Here is a 19199-nt window from a genome sequence, read left to right on the forward strand (position 1 = left end):
TAAATCATCTCTGGGACTGTTGTGATTCTTATAACTATCTGTTAAACATGCATAATCTCTTGATGTGTTTTGAGAAAATGAAAATAATTATTTGGCCCTCAGCTGATTTAGAGTTTGTGAATAATTAAATTCCCTTTGAGATGAATATATATAGGCCTGATGCCAACCCTCATGTGGTTTGTTCCCTCATTTATCGTTTCAGTAAAAGGCGTCAATTTCTATGGCCCTAAGAGTGAGTTTGTGGTGAGCGGTAGTGACTGTGGGCACATCTTCCTCTGGGAGAAATCATCCTGCCAGATTATTCAGTTCATGGAGGGGGACAAGGGAGGCGTGGTGAGTATGGTATGCTGAGCTGGCTGGCTCCCTAATCTCTCCAGTCATTAAGGTAGGTTTTAGCAGGGACACTGAATTCTGTGACTACATAATACCATGTTTTAGAGGTCCAATCAGCCATAAAAGGCTAGTTAGCCTGGGGGTGCTGAGTTTTTGATGGAGTATTTTCTTCCTGTTCCTATCTTCTGTCCCTGTAAAGCACAGTTTATTGAGACAAGAAAGGGATCTTAGGGAAGAACCTCTGTCCTGTCCTGAGTGATGTAACTTATCTCTAGGCATGCACCTTTTCCAAATGAAAAAGTGTTAGTGTTCAGGGCACACCCTCGTACACAAGGCTAAAGATTTCTCTATTGTCTCTTCCCTTTAAACTAAACTAAGTAGTGATCTTGGCTGGATCTTAGATCAGCAGATAAAAACTATAAAGAGCATTTTTTGGACAGTTGGGAAAATTAGAATATGGTTTATACATTAGATAACATGGTATTCAATATTAAATGTATTTGATTTGATTACTTATGTAGGAGAATATTCTTGTACTTAAGAGATACATGTTGAAGTATTTGGGGTGAAGTGTCACGCTTACATTCAAATAGGTAACAAACACATAAAAATGTGTATATGTAAGGAGAAAGCAAATGTAATTTTTTTCTAGTAGCTGAGCAGTCTGCTTGCTGTATAACCCATGATCATATCATAGTCTGCCTATCCTTTGAGTTCTGCAGACCTCTGTGGAGTTAGGTCAAAAAGGAAGAGTGAGAATCGAGTTAGGGAATGAAGAGCCATCAGCTCTTAAGGTGTATCTGGTTAACCGTATCTTTTTTTTTTTTTTTTTTTTTTCATTTTTGAGACCTAGAATTAGGAAAGAGTTCAGTTGCTTTCTGTTACAAGGTTTTTGGACCACAGGAGATGGGAAAAAGACAGTTTGGAAGACTAAATTATACTGATTGCCCAGAATAGTCTGGTTACCCAAGACCTCTAAGGAATGACTGAGACAGCTTAGTCTCTCTTCCTTTTTATTGCTTCTTAGCTGTGGGGAACTTCAAAGAGCCTAGCCATCTCTTGATGAGGTTTTTTTCAGAGAGTGGTTTTATAATTTAGAATGGTTCCTTGCAATCAGGATCCCATTCCTTATGTTTTTCTTGCCCTGGTATGAGGGTATTTCAAATTTTCTTCTGGTTTCCTCTAAATTTTGGGGACCTGGGACCTGCATAGATCTGGGGTTTTTATGGTTTGAATACAAATGGAGAGGAATCTAGAAGTTCAAGGTGTGTCTCACTCTTCCCTGCTTCATTTCCTACTCTTCCATAGGTCCCCCTGTGTCATCTGCAGTGAACAAACCCAAAACACTTGAGTCTTAATGGGAATTATGCAATAGGCATTTAGAAAAAGGAAGTCAGAAGGGGCCAGTGAATTTTTTCTTGACATAAGCTATTGCCTTGCATTCTGTTCCAGAGAGATGCAGGGCTGAATGCCCTCTGCCAGGCCAGCATTTGTCCATTCTCCAAAAGCATTCTGCAGGCCAGTTTGCTTTTAGCTCAGCCAATGCCAGGGTTTGATGATTAACCCATTTGCCCAGGTGAGGAAGGCATCTACTTGGGATGGGTGGGGCCTAGGCCTAAGTTTTAGTGGTCCTAAGAGTAAATAAGTAGAGTAAGAGATATAGAGGCTACCCCTGAAGCAAATTTCCTTACATATTCTTGTCTCTGTGTAAGCTGAATGATCGATGTGGTCTTTTACTTGGCTCCCTCTGTTCTGTTTTTGGTCCTAATTTTCCAGCAGTGGGGGTCACCAGGCGCTAGTTTCAATGTAGTAGACTCAGCAGTTCTATATCATGCAAATTATAAATGTAGAGTAGAATGTAATTGTAACGTAGAATGTTAGAACCAAAGATCTTAGAAGTTATTTTCTAACTTGCCCAGATCTCCTGACTCTGATTTGAGGATCATTTCTTTGTTCCCATTCAGCTTCACAGGGACAAGAATGGGGGGTGGTATCAGAGGACAGCCCCTTAGTCTCCCAAGAGCACTTTGATGCTTGATCCCATTCTCTACATTCCCCCAACCCAGTCATCTAAGGCCAGAGCTCTTTTCTCTGCTCAGGCATTATTGACAGGATAAGTCCTGGCATTCAGACAGGTCTGGTGAAGTGACCAGGTACTCTGGCCCAGAAGTTCTCTGTCGGCTCCCCCCGCAGGCTCCAATTCAGGTACTGTATGTTATTCTCTTGTTCCTCTTGCCACTGGCTTTTTCCTTAGTCTTAAGTTCCAAGGAATTGTTCCCCTGCGCTTTTTTATTTTGCTGACTTATTCAAGCAGAGCTAGCTCAAAGAGTATAGGTCTGTAACAAGGGCTTATTAGGAGATAGATGAAAAAGTTCAGGTTTATATGTGTAAGTTGTCCGTTACTAGAGATAGACATTATTCCAGGCATTGAACTGCACTGCCTAAAACAGCCCAAAGGTAAACTTCACAATAGGCTGATATGTGGAATGGGAGGAGATAAAGAACGAGGTTTCTGTTTTATTCATAAGCTCAGTCTTAGCTTCAGTCTTTTCTGAGCGTTTGTTTATTTGTAAGATGGAGTCAAAGTAAGTGGGAAGTCTATAGGTCAGCTCTGTTTTCCATGCCTGTCCTTGACTTATCCTCAGCTGTTCTCTGCCTGGGCAGGTGAGGCAGGGGAGGTGGTTGGTCCAGAGAGAACTAAAAGAAGTTGTTTTCTTGGACTGTATGGCCAGCTGCAAGACAGGGTGCCCTTCCTATGTGTTCCTCCTTTCACTAAAAGACTCAAAATGCTTTAGCAGCTAGATCTGGAACTAACTCTTCTGGATGGGGTAGGAACTTCCCTGCCCTTCCCTTAGGGAAGCTCATGTTTCCAAGTTAGACAGCAGGGGGCATGGGTGCCTTTCAGACAGAAGGAAGCTGCCTAAGCTAGAAGGCCTTCCTGCTGTAGTTTATTTCTTTTGCCTTGTTCAGTGAATTTACCCAGAGGGTAGCTGAGATTGAGGCTATGGGAACCCCAAGAAGCTGCTGTATTTTAATGTGCTGCCTTATAGCTGAGCCTGTTGTGCTCAGGGCAGGTAGTAGGATGCTCCCCCTGGGATGTGCAAGGTTCTCTTAAGCAGACATGAGCCTCCATCACTCCCACCACTCCCTGCAACTGAGCCTCCTCTTCTCAGCCTGTGCCTTCCTCCAGTTCTAGTAAACAGTGCCAAATGAATGTAATTGTTCTCCAACTCTTCTCTGGGGGTTCATTGGCAGCTGCTGCTTGCTTCATTTTTTAAAATTTATTTGCCATTTGGTGAAAGCCACTGAGATGGTTTTTTCCCAGCCTTGGGCAAGTTGGAGCTTTGGAATCTGGAGTGAATGAGGTCATCTGGATTTCATTGTCTTATGAAGCCAGCAGTAAGCTTGGGCAGTCCACTCGCCCATCCCTAGGGCCGTATCTGGGGATGAAGCCACCCCTGACCTAAACATAGGAAATGATTGATGTGCCTGGTCTTATACCCAGTCTGTGTCTGGTTTCTCTACCCCCAGTGCCCTTTGGCTTAGGCTCAGGATGGGTGGGCCTCCCTTCCCCAGCAGCTGCATCAGCCCTGATCAAGGGCAATTATTTGGCTCAAGGTGAGTAGTGGTTTTTAAACCCTACTCCCACACACTGCTGAGTCTGTGTTTTCCTTTCTTCCTGACCAGGTAAACTGCCTTGAGCCCCACCCTCACCTGCCTGTGCTGGCAACCAGTGGCCTAGACCATGATGTGAAGATCTGGGCACCCACAGCTGAAGCTTCCACTGAGCTGACAGGGTTAAAAGATGTAAGTGGCTGACTGCAGAAGTTATTTTCTTTCTGCTTATCCACATACTGTTGATTCTTCATTGTCATAGGGAGGAATAACTTGCTGCCCAGTTCTTTAAAGGCACTGCTCTAACACCCTCCCCCACATTCCTGTAATTTCCTCTGTGGGAATAGTCCTGCTCCAGGGGGCAGCTGTGAAGTGGCACTAATTTGTAATAGGATGGGGATAAGGAGCATCTTTAAGAATTATTCTATATTAAAGCCTGCTACCTTTGCAGCAGCTGAACCTAGGGCATCGTTTCCTAATCTAATGTAGCTCCACTTCAACTTAATGGTTAGCTTTTATTGGGATAGAAGATCAGCCTTCTTGATCAGGTCCCGGGTTCCTCTTCATTGCTGCCCCCTCTTCCCAACCTTTTTGGGTTCCAGGTGATTAAGAAGAACAAGCGGGAGCGGGATGAAGATAGCTTGCACCACCCTGACCTGTTTGATAGTCACATGCTGTGGTTCCTTATGCATCACTTGAGACAGAGACGCCATCACCGGGTAAGCTGGGGTTGGAAATGAGTTCCCAAGGGAGTAACCCTCTTAAGAGGGCTAAAAAGTTCCAGAGTAGTGACTTTAAGGAGGAATCAGGTGATCTTGGTTGGATTTCGTATCCATTGTCCTCTATCCCCATCAGATCCCTGATACAGCCTTGGAAGAGACATCAGCAGAAAAGGGTGGTATCTACTGTTGTCCATTGCCATCCATGTGTAATCCTATCTTCATAAAGGCAAAGGGTGGAGGAGGGAATTGAGAAGAAATAACAAGTCTCAGTGTGACCTTTCTATTTTTCCTCTTATGCCAAAAGAGGTCTAGTTCAGGGGTTGGCAGACTGGCAGTTGGCCTGCTGCTGGTTTTTGTAAATAAAGTTTCATTGGCTTGCAGCCACACCCATTCTGTGTATTGTCTGTGGCTGCCTTCACGCTACAATGAGTTGAATAGTTGCAATAAAGACCATATAGACCGCAAGTCTAAAATATTTACTATCTGGCCCTTTAAGAAAAATTCTGCTGATCTCTGGCCTAAAGCATCTATATTCTAGCTAAGACCTAACAGGCTTGTCCTTGTTCCGTCCAGGGAGGTTACTAACAAGCCTTTCCCATCCACAGCGCTGGCGAGAACCTGGGGTTGGGGCCACAGACGCGGACTCTGATGAGTCTCCCAGCTCCTCAGACACATCGGACGAGGAGGAGGGCCCTGACCGGGTGCAGTGCATGCCATCTTGAGGCCTCATACCTAGGTGGGGCAGGCTGGGGCTGCCAATCTGATCCTGCCTGGGCAACCCTTTCCTGTCCCAGGCCCTACATTCAGCAGAAACGCACTTTGGACTTTTTGCTTTAGATAAAAGAAAGACATCCCAGGAGAAGGACAAACCAGAGGAGTGAACCAACAGAGTACCTAGGAATGGGAGCTGACCCCTGGAATGGGGCTCCATGGAGAGGTGCATAGGACTCAGTAGAAATGGCCTCTCCCCAAAGCCTCCTTTTGGGAGGAGAGGGAAGCCTATTTTGTTAACTGGTTTGGGATAGGGAATGGGGTTTCTTTTTCTTTAAGCTCCCTTGTTTGTTGGGCGGGGGGGGTGGGTGGAACAACTGGCTATTCAGTACCAAGGGGCCAGAGTGGAGGGTAGGAGTGCCACTCTCTCTTTGGTTTAGGTTTTTGACCTTTTCTTCCTTTGTTTTTTAAAAGTATATGACAGTTGGTCCCCCCGCCCCCCCACTCAGCAACCCCATCCCAGAATCCTGTTTTCCTGGGAAGTCCTTAAAGCCCCTAACCATCCCACACTCTTCACTTTCCTTTCCACCTTATTCATTCTTTGTACTTATCACAGTGTTTTGCACTTGATTACATATCCTTCACTCTCTTTTCTTCATCCCATCACCCCCTAATACGTCAGGTGAGGGAGGTTGGGGAGAGGTGGGAGAGGGGCAGATGTGAAGGAAGAATAGGAAGGATGTTACCTCTTCTGTTATTTTTTTAAAAAACATTGTTTGGTGGCAGCAATCTCCCTGTCCCTATCACTGTTAGAGGCCTAATTTTATATCTATAAATATATTAAAAAGCAAGTCAAACTTGGATGTATCAAGGTAAAATTATTGTCAAAGTTTAAATACCTATATATTCTCTATGAATGCAATAAAGGGACTTAAGAGTGAACAAGAGTAATGGTGTGGAGGTGACACCTGGGGTCAGTTTACCTCTGTGTATGGTCACTAGAGATTGGGACTTACCCTTTAGGTTTTTGGAGGCTCGAGAATGGAAGGATCCTCATTTCTGCCCTTCCTGGTTCCCTGCTTTGGTATGGGGGTTGGGAAAAACAGGAAATTCCTCTCAGCTCTTTGCCTCAGATCTCCTACCTCTCAAGTCTTGTAGGGGGTTCCAAGGATGGCTCTTCTAACCAGAGGCTGGCCTGTCTTTAAAACTTAAATACTTTAGAGTGGTGCCACCACTGCAGACTATTGTGGTACTTTGTGTGACAGAAGACACGTACACACACACCACACACATACACATACACACACTCTCTCTCTCTCTCTCTTACCTTTAGCTGCTTGATCTTTAAGCCATCCAACTTGATGCCAGTTCCCTTCTTTATAGAAGAGTGAAGGGAAAGACTTCCTGGGTTTGACTTAAACCTTGTCGGCCTCTTGATATTTTAGGATTGAAGAACAAGTCATTAATCTAAGGACTGATTACAGTGGCTGGTGCTTGGGCACTTGTCTTATCACTGGTCACTCAGTCTGAAAGTCCCAGCTGAATTCTTGCCCTTAAGTGCTTTTGCTGCTATTTTTTTGCCCCCAGTTTCCACAAGATCCAATCAAGAATTCTGTATCCTGGGACAGTCAGATTCTACTAAATCAGGCCAGGAAGGAGGGGAAAAGAGTGAGAGAATGGTATTCCCAGACACTTCTTCCTCCTGCCCCTTTTCCCAGCAGCTCTCAGACCAGATGTTGGCTGCTGTACTTACTCCCTGAGGTAGGGAATGTGTGATTGAGTGGTCTGTGTTCCTATTGCTGGTGGGGTGATAGGGTGGGCTAAAAACCATGCACTCTGGAATTTGTTGTATTTTCTCCCAGTAAAGCTTTTCTTCCCCCCAACTGCTGCTCTGTGTGGTATGTGGTCCATTTATTCACAATGGATGGTTTTTGTTCCTACTAATGTAGCTACCCCTCTCATTCTGCACATGATACAGTGTTAGAAAGTCCATTTTGGGAGACCCGTATTTCCAGTGCTTGGGCTCCAATTGGAGACTGTTGGAAGTAGGATACGCTCCATTTAGCTCAGTGATACTTAGGAGATTGGGTGGGGTGAGGGTATACACTTGGGGTATTTTCCCAGCCCTTGTTCTGGGGCATAAATATTGTTCCCCCTCCCTTCCCAGTGATTCAAAGGCTCCAAAATCCTCGTCACTCACAGAAATTTTAAAATCAGTTAGTTACAATACAATCAATCACCTTTATTCCGGGTTAGAACAAGGCCGTGCACACTGCAGACAGAAGAGCACAAGATAGGGGCAATCTCACAGCAATATAAGGAGTGGGTGGGCAGGTTAGTCTTTTTAGATTATTTTGCCTTACAGAGAAACTACTAGACTCTGCTGAAAATAACCCTGTCTCTCTTCTCCCATTTCTTCCATAAGAAAGGCTCCTTATTCTCTCTCTTTCTAATGTAACATATCCCAAATGGAAGGACAGTTTATGCTCATTCTTCCCACCCAATTTTACAAGTATCTCTCTCTCCTTAAGGGAGAAGCCAGACAGGGAAAGGAGACTTGGGAAGGTCCTTTAAGGCAAAACTGTGGAGTCCTAGAGGTGTGTGTGTTAAGGCAGGTGTCTGCAGCAGTGGCCAGAGGGGCAGGGCACGCTAGGCTGGGCTAGGAGTTAAGAATACTGTCTAACCAGTCTGGCTTCTTCCTTCTTCCAGCAGCCAGCCCTCCCCTCCCATTAAAGTTTTACTCTCACATCCTGAAAGCTCCTAACTTCAACTTTGTCTAAATAGTCTCTGAGATTGCATGTGAATTAAATGTTTTTTGAAAAAGCTTTCTTTTTTGTTTGGACTATGTAGCAATTTGATTCTGCCACTCCCTTCACTGTGGCATTCCCCTCCCGCCCCCGCTCTGGCCTAGACAATAAGTTAATGCTAGACACCACAAAAAAGGGCAGACATGGCAGTGCAGTTTTAATATACATATATGTAGAATATATATGTACACACAGTTAGCACGGTCAGGGTGGGGAGGGGCATCTTGGGGCAGGCAGGAGGCTGGGGTCACTCACTGTACTGTAGTGATGTGGCTAGGAGGTGTTCACAAGCCCAAGGGGCCAGGATATCTAGTAAAGAAGGGTTTCCTAAGTCCCTTCCTGGATTGAATTGCGGTGGGGATCGGTGCAAAGGAAAACACTGTAGTTAACTTCTCTTCTTTCTGGCTTGGGATGTTCTTCACCAAGGGAGAGGGAAGGTTGCCTGCAATAACCAAGTTGGGACCCTATAGATGGTGGGGTCAGGATGCAGGTTAAAACCTAAGGATCTCATTCCTCAGCCTCCCTAGGTTTAGAGTACAACAGTCTGAGTAGGAACAACTGAGTGGAAAAGGGGCTCCCCTCTCTCTGCCCTCATCCCCATCTCAGGCTCAGTGGTACATGTTCCCAGCACAGTCTCTCCAGAGTACAGGTGAGTGGGGGCATCTAATGCTGGCTGTTCCATGGGGTTTGATCTTAGGGGCCAGGAAAGGATCCCTGGCTCATACCTGTGCTAGGTCCATGAGAGGCAAAAAAGGGACCTGCTGGTACTCAGGAAACAGCTAGTCCAGCACAGGAGTACAAACAGGGAACTCTTGCTTTTCTTTGCCCCTTCCAGGTGGGGGTTGAGTGGCCTCTTTGCCTTCCCTCCCCACTGCTTTTCCCTGGATCCACCTACCTCTCCCATTACCTTACCCCCATGTCAGCTCCTCAGTGTAGGAAAATGCAGGTCCTTTCTGCTTCCACACTTTAAAGATATGGGGGGAGAGTGGAGGAAAGGGAAGTAGGAGGAATGTGCTGATTTCTATTTGCATAGAAATAGCCCCCACCTCCTCCTAAAGTGGGGAAACTCAGCCCCCTCCCCTAGCCCCTGACCCCCATCCCCTTAAGAAGAGGAACTAGATGAGCTAGACATATAGACAGACAGCCAGAGCGTGCGCACACGCACACACACGCGCACAGTAAGGGGGTTAGGACCAGGTTAGTAAGTGGGTAGATGGTGGGTTGCCCTTGCCCCCTCCCCTGGAGGATGGGGGAAGGGAGTGGTCTGATGAAGGTCCAACCTTCCTCCTCTTCCTCCCCCTTGCTCAGGCCTTCTTCGGTGGAGGAGCCAATTTGATGATCTCTTCCTCAGAGGGCTGCCGGATAATGTCTGGGGACAAAAAGGGATGTGTCCAGGGACAGCAGTGTGGGAGATGCCAGGCAGGCCCATTGGGCATCTGCCTCCACTCTCCTAAAACTCAAGTACTGCAAGGATAGTCAACGGGACGAGGCAGAGGTGCAGCTAAAGGAGTGGCCTCTTACCTTTGTACTTCTTGGCACTGGGGATACGGGTTAGCTTGGTGTCCAGCTCATCCTCCTCAGAGATCTTCAGCACACGGGTTCTATAGTCAACCACCATAGTGAGGAGGTCAGGACGGCGGGAGATCTCAAAGATGTGCTCAATGTAGGAGAGGTTGTCTGGAGGAAGGCAGGAGATAGGGTCAGAGCTAGGCTGTAGAGGTCAGCTTCCCCTACTCCACCAGACTAGTGACCTGGAAGCAAAGCTGAGTTGCTGACATTGGTTATGGGAGGGTACAACACTGGAAGAAGAGGGGCTACTAATCCAGTAAAAGAAAGCTAAGGCACCCAAACAACAATACAGAGGACTGTTTGCAGGAAGGGCAGATAATTGGTCAGTGAAGTTTCTAGACTGTGGTTAGAATGAGGGGTTTAGCTTAGATACTAGCTCCCATATGTTGTGGGGAGGGGACAAAAGAAAAATCAACTTGACTTCCAGATACCCCATCCCCACCCCCATCCTTTTCCACTTTCCATCCAAGTTTTAAGTATAAGAATTTGCTGACAGCACTTGTAGGACCAACAGAGTGGAATCTCTAGGCAACCCAGGAGAGAATCTGGGCCTGGTGAGAAAGGTTATTCTAAATGAGAGAAGGTATGGACACCACCAGAAGGATGATGTCCATGGCCTGGCCAATTTCAGGAGATTATAGATGCCCTTAGACCTTCTTCCCTGGCTCCTCCCCTCTGACTGTTGCCATAGTCTAACTGTAACATGTCCTCCTTTATACTTTCTCCCTGCCAGCCACGCAGCAGTCAGAATAGTGTATCTGAAGGGCTCTGAGTTCACTCACCTCACCTATCCAATACCCAGGCTTTCTACAACACAGTCTTACCCTTACCTTCCCAGCCATTTCTAAACACCCTACATCCTAGTCGAGCCAAGCAGGACTGCTTGCATTTCCAAACACACTAGATACTCTGTGACAGGGTTCTTCTGCCTGGCATGCCCTCCTTTGGATCTTGCCTTAGAAATCCCACTCACCTTTCAGGGCCATCTTAAACACCAATTTTTCCCAAAAGCCTCCAGCTGGGTGGGATTAGTCTAATCCATAGACCCCACTCCCCAAGCAGTAGTCTCTCAAAGTGGATAAGAAAGTGTTAGAACTTGTAGTTTTAAATTTTACCAGTTTTTAAAAAGTGCTTAACAAAGATTAGTATTACTATTTACCAGATGAGATTACACTTCGAGTTCTCCCCTCATTCAGGTATTCTATTTTTATTGTCTAGAATTCTTCCCAATTTTTGTCACTTAAAATTTTACTATTAGATTGTTTTTACATTCTGTTGTGTATGTGATAATAGCACAGGAGTATCTGAATAACGTTTTTTACTGATGAGGGGCACAATGAAAAATGTCTAAGGCCCCCATACTCTTAGAGCACATCTCTTCTGCCTTGCTATAGAGGGGTACACATTGTGGATGTAAGAGCTTTGAGCTCATCTCTGTTTGCTGAATGAACTGAGCCTGAAAGACTGATGACAGGACCCCTGTGCTCCCCTCCCCCACCTTTGTCCAGCTTGTTGTGGCTCTCCAGGAAGCTAAACCAGGCACTGCCAGTAGTGATCTCCTCACTCTTTTCGCTGGGGATGTCTTCCTTGCAGGCCGACTTGAGCTGTTCTAGATCTTCAAGGGTGATGTTGTTGGTCAGGTCTTGCAGGAGGGTCCCGTACTCAGCCATGACTGGGGTTGGGAGGCGACAAAGGGATAGGAGTTGAGCTTAAGGTACGGAGTCTGGTTTACCCCCCGGCACTACCCTCCTACTCCCCACTCTGCCCTACCAGGCATGTGCCTGGAACATGGAGGCTGGAGGTGGCTAGGGCTGAGGGAGAAAAGGAAGACCTAGGGGAGGCGGTCAGGGTAGACGGGATGTTAGGAGCCAGGCAGGAGCCTAGAGTGACAAGTCATACCTCCTTCCCCCCACCATCTTTTTCTTCTGTTTTCCCCCCTCTAACAGTAACCCTGGCAACAGTTCCCTTGACTGAGGAGGCGGTTACCATAGCAACCTGCTCCCGACTTTCTCACCCGCTCTCTCCAAGTCTCCCCCCCAGAATCGCCCCACCCACTTCCAACCCCTCCCCATGTCAGTGAAAAAAAACTCCAAAACAACGAGGGCGAGGCTTGCTGTGGCAATGAGAAGCTGAGAAGGAGCTGGAGGGTTTTGTAGGAGCTCGTGTGTTCTAGCTTCCCCATTCTGCCTCAGAGGCAAAGGGGTCCCTCACTTCAACTCCCCACCACTCCACTAATGACTCATTTTGGATGAATGCCTAGTTGTTTGTCCAATGGTTCCTTGGCCCCTCCATGCTAGCCTTGTATTCAGTCATTAGGGCTCGAGGTGGGGGAAGTAAGGACCACCCCCATCTTGTGGAGCCCATTTTCTCCCCTGATGGTTACCAGGCCCCCACTCAGCTCTCTCTCCTACCCTTTGTGCTGTGCCTGCAGCCCCTGTGCCCAAGAATACCAAGCGACTGGCTCTGGCCCCCTGCCCAGTTCCCAGGCTGGCTGGGTGGTGGAGGGAGGGGACTTTAGATGCGGCTTTGGGAGAATGGCAAAAGGGGCTGCCCCCTCTTCTTGCATCAGCATCCTACTGGCACTACCTTCAGCATGGTCTGATGAGATCAGCAAGGCCAGATCTCACCTAGGCCTTTACCCCATCCCTCTTTCATGATCCTTAGGTGAGAAGTAGAAAACATTCAAGGCCTTCCTTCCACTAAGATAGGAACTGTGGCTAAGACAGAAGAAAGAAGGTCAGATGTTTGAATGAACTTTCTGGATTTCATAAAATGTGACACTAGTGGTGAGCTCAAAAATGGAACTTATTTCCACAATGAGTATCTGTTTTCTTTTAGTCAGAAAAGTAAAGCATGTTTTAAAAAGTAAATTGTATCATAAACACTCTGTATGCGACTAGACCAAGGGGTGGGCAAGCAGCAAGATGACCTCGTCCCTGACTGAGGCTGCCCGCAAATCACCCCAGCATTAGGCTGGGAATGTGGCAGATCAAAGGGGCCTGGTTGACACACTCCCATTTTCCTTCCTTCTTGCTCTACTGCAGGGGAACTGAAATTGGCATGGTGGTCACAAAATAAGAGATGCAGACCCAGAAGTCCCCATTCCCAGCCCCCTACTTGGACCAGAATAAACAAGCCTCCCTTGGTGGCAGGCACCGTGACACAAACAGACAATGAGCCAGACAGCAGGGCTACCATGACCCCCGCAAGAAACAGGCAGTCATAGGCATGCTCAGTTGCACACCCAGGTGCAACCAGACAGAAGGGCCAGCAGTGGCCCTGCCAGGCCGGGCCAGGAACAATGCTCTCTGACTGTCAGCACCAGGAACTGTCTCTGTCTTGAAATCTAGGTCACAGCAGCAGGCTCTGGAGCCCAACCCCCCTCACTCCACTGATAATCCAAGGACAGAAGGAGGGGGATACGGGTGAGGGGGATGATGGGGAGGGGACTAGAGATGGAGATAAGAATGGGTCGGGGAGGAGCCGTGAGTAGAGCTGGAAGGGAAAGCGCAGCAGGAGACAAGACCCTGCCCCAATGGAGGAAACTCTGGGGTCAAGCCCTTAGCTGGAAATGGGGCAGGATTGCAGGATTGGGGGTTATACTTCCCTGCTTTCATATGGAAGGAGAGTTTGTAAATATCACAGATCCTGCAGGAGGAAAGAGTGCATGCGTGCGTGTGTGTGTGTGTGTGTGTGTGTGTGTGTGTGTGTCGGGAGGAGTTAAGATTTAGGGCTTTGAATCTAAAACAGATCTACAGAGGAGGTAGGCGGGAAGAGATTAATGTGTGTAACACACTCACCCACAAAGACTTGGGGGCAGTGGGTAGGAGCTTTCTAAGAGAGTGAAAGATACAAAGAGGCCCCTAAGAGAGACGGGGTTAGGAATGTTAAAGTGGCAGAGGAGAAATGTGTGTGTGCTTGGATCTTACGGATGCTAATCCCTGGGTTGTGGGCACAGCTCTGGAGGAGGCAGTGGCTGGGTATCTGTGGGTGTGTTTGGATGTTCTGGTAATGGAGGTGTATGTGCCAGCACTGGATATATGGCTGTGGGTGCACTGGCTGTGAGTATCTGTGGTGTGTGTTTGTATGTGTCTAAACCAGCCAAAAGCATGTGTAAGAAGGCATATAACCACAGGCTCACATCCAGAGGGGTAAGGGAAGCCTGCAGAATGGAGGAAGAGAGCTGGAGTTGGGAGACAGAAAGAGACTAAGGGTGCAAATGAGGCATGGGGGGGCGAGGGAGAGGAGAGCATACAGTCCACAACTATAGAAGGCTGTAACCTCAGCTCATCTGTTACTATGGCAACCTCAGTTCTGGGTCCCCCCACCCCCCAGTCGTTAGGACAATGACACCACTAGATGGGAGGGGTGTGGGGAATGGTGAGTAAGAAGGGACAGAAAGGATAGGAGTAAGGCCCCCTGAGGGTACAAGGAAAGGCCACCCTGTTGCCTCCCTTCTTGGAGAGATCCATTTGCCTAGGCCTTAGTATGGCAGAAGAAGCAAAGGGAGTGTTGTTTAGGGGAACCGCTCTCAATTCTCACTGATCAGCTGTTGTACCTGGGCTGGTCTGGCCTGACCATGGTGGGGCTTGGCAGAGCTTGTTTCCTTCATCCTCCATGTCACTTTCCTCACCAGAGATTCAGATTTCCTTAGAGCCTGTGGAGAAATCTGCTCTCTGGGCTCTGAAAAATCCTCCTGATCTCTGGAGCAGTGCAGAGAGCTGCTCAGGGATCACCAGGCAGTCTGGGCGGAGGCCATTCTTGGGACAGGATACCAGGGCAGGAATCAGGAACCGGAGCCCTGGCTGCCAGGAAGTCAGTCCTCTTCCCTCCCAGCTTTCTGTGCTCCGCTCACCACTTCCTCACACCTTCCTTCCTTCCTGCCTCCCTCTCCTTCCAAGTTGGCCCCAGGCACAGCCCTGACAAAGGTCAAACCAACTGAGGATGCTGGGGAAGAGGGGCAGGAGGTAAGGACCATTATATACTGACCTTTTAGGGTGGGACAGGTGGGAGCTCCATGGGCACTGGGGTAAGAAGAGTCAGGCCCTGGGAGTGCTTTGAGAAGCCTGGCAATTGGGATAACCACCTGTGGAGGAGGTGGCAGCACCAAAAGAATTTCTGTGCATTTTGACATTAAGTCGTGGTAGATTATCCCTTTTCTCTAATGTTTGGTTCCAAATCCTCTGTAAATTCGAGAAGGAAGCCTGAAGATTAGGAGTTGCTGCCCCTCCCTCTTCCACATCTGTTGCAGCTGCCTAAGGCTAAGGGGAGGGGACATCCCACACAGCTGCAAGGACCTAGAGGTCCCTGTATTCGGCAGGAGGGGACTCCCAGGCACTCAAGTCTGTCAGTCTTCTGCCTGAAGTTGGAAGTAATCATGGAGAGACAGAGGGGTTGGAAGGGAGAGTGTAGGGGTCCAGCTTTCCTCTTTTAAATTATATCTGGGCCCCAAATTCAAGCAGTCCTGTAGTTTATTTCCTTTAATATAATTCTCAATTGATTTCTTCTTTAAGCTTTTTATCTAGCTTTGCGGGGGAGGAAGGGGTTGTCTTTATTCCTGTAACAAGGAAATTGAGGGTTCTGAGGCTCCAGGGTCAGCCTGGAAGTGACAAAAGGCAGGACATCTGGACCCCAAAATGTTCAGCCCAAGAAGCAAAATGGATTACCTTCGGGCATGGGGACAGGGATTAGCCTTCAGCCTTTAGTCTAGAGAAGAGTCAGACCCAAGATGGGGCATCACGAGATAGCTGGTACTGGATCAGGCAGGGCAGAGGAGGGCCGGCTGATGGCGAGGAGGGGAATGAGGCCTAGGACTCTCCCCAGACCATCTCTGTCTCCACTCTTCTGATGTGGCACTCCCTGATTCTATTGCCATCTCTCTCCATCTCTCTCACTCTTCGTCATCCATTTCCTTTCTACTTCATCTTTCAGTATCTCTTTTCCTCCTTTCTATAGGCTTTCACCCCTTCTAGCATTTCCTACTCACCTATCCAACTTAGTCATAGCAATGAATATTTAGGACTTCTGAGATCTGTGCTTCAGTATCCCCATCTGAATACTCAGAGCTGCAATTAGGAAGGGGTGAGCATCCCTGCTACAAAACAGAGTAAGTTTGGTGGGAGTGGCTTGGAGATTCAGTGGTTGGCTGCCTACCAGCTGGTGAAGATATCCATCATGACATTGTTGGTGAGGATCTGTGTGAGCGAGTGAGGCGCTCTGATTCTGTGACCCTCTTCATGCATGATAATACATCCACACATGATGGGCACGGAATTGAGGAAGTAGGCAACCAGGGAAGCCTGCAGCCTAGGGCATCACTGGCAATTTCCCCAACGGAGTATTTAACCACAAAGGGAAGAGCAATTAAAGCTAATCGCTCTGACAGCCTGGGGCCCAGACACACATACCACTTTCCCTAACTCCCAGTGGTCTTCCCCCACCTTCATCCTCCCTAATTTGTTTAGTGCACTCTCAAGCACTTCTCACACTTCTCTGACCATCTCTGTCTCTCACTTCCTCCCTCTCCCTGGTTCCCTGACTATCTCTGGACCTCTCTGGAGATGTCTGTCTGCTTCTCACACACATTCCTCTCATTCTCTCTCTGACGGGCTCCATTCTTGGCTGACTCATACCCATTCTTTTTCCTCTCCGTTTCTTCCACCCCCTCCTCCTCCATCCCTTGGCCACTCTTACCCAGAAACTAGCCATTCCCAGCACCCTAAGCCCTAACCCCAGGAAGAGAGGCCACCAGAAGCCCCTACTCTCGTTAGCCCACAAAATCCTGTCTCCTTGTTTTAGAGGAATGAGACCAAGATTTTCTCCCATCTTTCCCCACTGTTAAAGAGGAACAATCTGAAGCCAGGGGCTGGGAAAAGCTGCCAGAAAATCAGGATGGATTTGGGGACAGTGGCCCTTTCTGTCCACTCAGCTGTCCTGTCGGACTGATGACTTGGAGCCCACAGTTCAGAAGACTCCTCATGGGATGCCCCACCCCACAGAGTGGGGGTGTGGTGGGCGGCCGGATGCGTAGTGCAGGGACGTTTGTGATTTGGAGTGTGCTAGACTATGTGTATAAGTCACATGGGTGTGTGTCACTGTGTGTGCTGGCGTGCCTTATAGGTGTGCGTGTTTCCCTGTCAGTTTTGACACGGATTATATGAAATTAATAAGGGTTTTTACGTTAGATACATCACTCCCCTACACCCCCAGCTCCTCCTTCCCTCTGGACAAGCTTTCCACCAAGCCCACCTCTTCCCCAGGTGCAGTGGGCTAGGGGTGAGGGCACATGGAACCGAGACAGGGCTGGGCCGGGAGACCGCCAGCGGGGGCGAGTCCGAAGCCTGAGCGGGGAGGGAGGGGCGGGCGCTGGCCTGGCCAAGCCGGCTGGGCGGGAAGCAGGCTGCATCCTAATCCCCAGGCCCCGGTCCGACTCTCAAACTGCCGTTCAGCGTGGAATGGGCTGGCCAGAGCCACGCCGCCTCCAGCACACGCTCGGCGCTCAGGACGCACCGACCGAAGGAGGGACCCCGTGGGGCCTGACACAAAGTGGACTCGTCCGGGGTCCCCACGCTCCCCGTCTGGCCCCGGTGTCCCAGATCGTTGCCCCTCCAAGCCTAGACCCCCAAATCTGCCCCTTCCCCGCGACATGTCTCCTCTCCGCCCCTCTCACCGTCTCTGGAGCTGAGCGCTCAGGGCGCGGGCACTCCTGAGTCCCCGGTTCCTGAGCAGCGTCCGGAACCTCCTCCTCGGCTCCCGCCGCCGCCGCCGCTTCTGCCGCCGCCGCCGCCGCCTCTTCCGCCCGCGGAGCCGGAGCCCGAGCCCAGCGCCGCTCACTCCACCCGGCTGGCCGGTGATGTCAGAGCCGGGGAGGGGCGGGAGGCGGGGAATGGCGGGAGGAGGGGGAGGGAGGGGGAGGCAGGAGGGGGCGGGGGACAGAGGGGCCGGGGTTCTGGAAGACTCCTAGGATGGGGGACAGAATTGGGCGAAGGGCTGGAGCAGAGATGGTCTCTTCCCCCTGAACTGCGAAACAATTCTCATATTTAATTATTACCCTGTAGCGCACCCTCCTCCCCTTTTGACCTTTGGATGTCCACGGTGCCTAGGACCCCTGGGAGGCACAGAGTAGGTTCGGTTTAGGGGTTTGGAAAGCCTTTGGGGGCTGGATTCTCTTGGCTGCTGGCTTCGATATTTGTAAAAACTTATTTCCTTGCCTTAAGGGTCAGGGGCACAGTGGTAAATGACTGATCAGACTTATCCACATTGGGAGTGAGGGGTCCGGGCCACATGGGGTCTTGAGGAGCCCTGAATCTTCTCTTTCCAGGATGATGCCTCCAGGCCCTCTTGCATTCCTCTCACCTTTCCCAAACATGCCCCACTCCTGCCTTCCCCCTACCATGATGTAATTTTATTTTCTGGGGAGAAAAAGAGCAGCAGTGAGCTCAGCAGGCAAATATAGACAACTTGCAAAGCCACACTTAGCTCTGTCTCCTAGCGCTGCCCCTCTGCCCAGGCCCAATGTGGCAGCTCTCACTTCCCCTCTACCCCAGGGACTTTCCTTCCCCAGATTCTCAGCCAGACTGAAAAGAGGAAAGGAAGAATTGGAGAAGCATATGTTTTCACCCCCATCTCTATAGCTTAAGGGGTCTGGTCTCAGTTCTGGGCAGGGTTTGGCCCTGGAAAGAAGTCTGACCCTGGGTAGGTCCTTCCTGCCAAGAACTCCACCAGGCCCGGGTTGGGAAGATTCCCTTCAGTGTTTGTGCCACTTCTAGGATCACCCCATCTCGCCTCAGTTCCTACCTGGCAGAGACTCCTCCAGAAACCTCAAATAAGCCCCTCCTTTCTCGGGTCTACACCACTCCTAGAAGAGGCTCAAGTTCCTGCTGCTCTGGATTTCACAGCCTTTCTCTGCTGTTTCCTCTCCCCAGCACTCCCTGTCACACCCTAATCATTTGCCTTTGTATATATCATGTTTGCTCTGTGTTGTAGGGACAAAACCTATTTCTTTGACCCATCTTTGAGACTCAGGTCGTTTCGAAGTGAAAGGCTCAGGTCTGGAGGCAACAAGACCTGGGGGCCTTGGGCTGCGTGCTAGTTCCACCCCTTCCTTGAGCAAGTTATGCCTGAAAGTCTTAGTGTCCTCACCGGTCAGATGAGGGTGCCGATGCCTATTTCTGAGGGTTCTTCTGAGATTCAGAAATAGTAAGTCTCTAGGGACTGGCACAGATGGGTGCTTAAAAAATAGGAGCTATTATTTAGACCAGGGCCTTCCACTGACCTATGCTAGACAGTAAGCTCCACAATATTATTGTAATACTAGCTTAGTGCCCATACTACTATTAAACATTTATTAAATAGCGACAAGTTGGAACGAATACATCGTTTCTGCTTTCTACACCCCTGCCACCTTCTCCAGGAACACTTCCTGGACTTGTTTGTGGGGAGT

The 19199-nt window shown here is 48.9% G+C and overlaps 2 protein-coding genes across 22 annotated transcripts in view; one reads left to right on the top strand and one right to left on the bottom strand.

Moving 5' to 3' along the window:
• DCAF8 (DDB1 and CUL4 associated factor 8) overlaps window positions 1–7272 on the top strand; it is a 48499-nt gene extending 41227 nt beyond the window's left edge. For 16 of the 21 annotated variants that reach the window (XM_033198477.1, XM_033198478.1, XM_033198480.1 and 13 more), the window contains 4 exons: window positions 203–333; window positions 4021–4140; window positions 4551–4667; window positions 5276–7272. In XM_033198477.1, coding sequence (XP_033054368.1) covers window positions 203–333; window positions 4021–4140; window positions 4551–4667; window positions 5276–5392 — 485 coding nt within the window. In that variant the 3' untranslated portion in view covers window positions 5393–7272. Of the gene's footprint in view, window positions 1–202; window positions 334–1785; window positions 4141–4550; window positions 4668–5275 lie in introns of those variants that run through there. The other 5 variants (XR_004434118.1, XM_033198486.1, XR_004434117.1 and 2 more) reach the window with 5 other exon arrangements.
• Window positions 7273–7602: 330 nt separating this feature from the next.
• Window positions 7603–17625, bottom strand: PEA15 (proliferation and apoptosis adaptor protein 15). The gene is made up of 4 exons (XM_033198494.1): window positions 17427–17625; window positions 11256–11429; window positions 9710–9865; window positions 7603–9557 (listed from the first exon to the last, which is right to left on the bottom strand). Exons 2-4 carry the CDS (start codon window positions 11425–11427, stop codon window positions 9493–9495), a joined length of 393 nt encoding a protein of 130 aa, XP_033054385.1. The 5' UTR covers window positions 11428–11429; window positions 17427–17625; the 3' UTR covers window positions 7603–9492.
• Between the last annotated feature and the right edge of the window lie 1574 nt (window positions 17626–19199).

Source organism: Trachypithecus francoisi, unplaced genomic scaffold, assembly GCF_009764315.1.
Source record: "Trachypithecus francoisi isolate TF-2019V2 unplaced genomic scaffold, Tfra_2.0 Lachesis_group5, whole genome shotgun sequence".
NCBI classification, from domain to species: Eukaryota; Metazoa; Chordata; class Mammalia; order Primates; family Cercopithecidae; genus Trachypithecus; species Trachypithecus francoisi.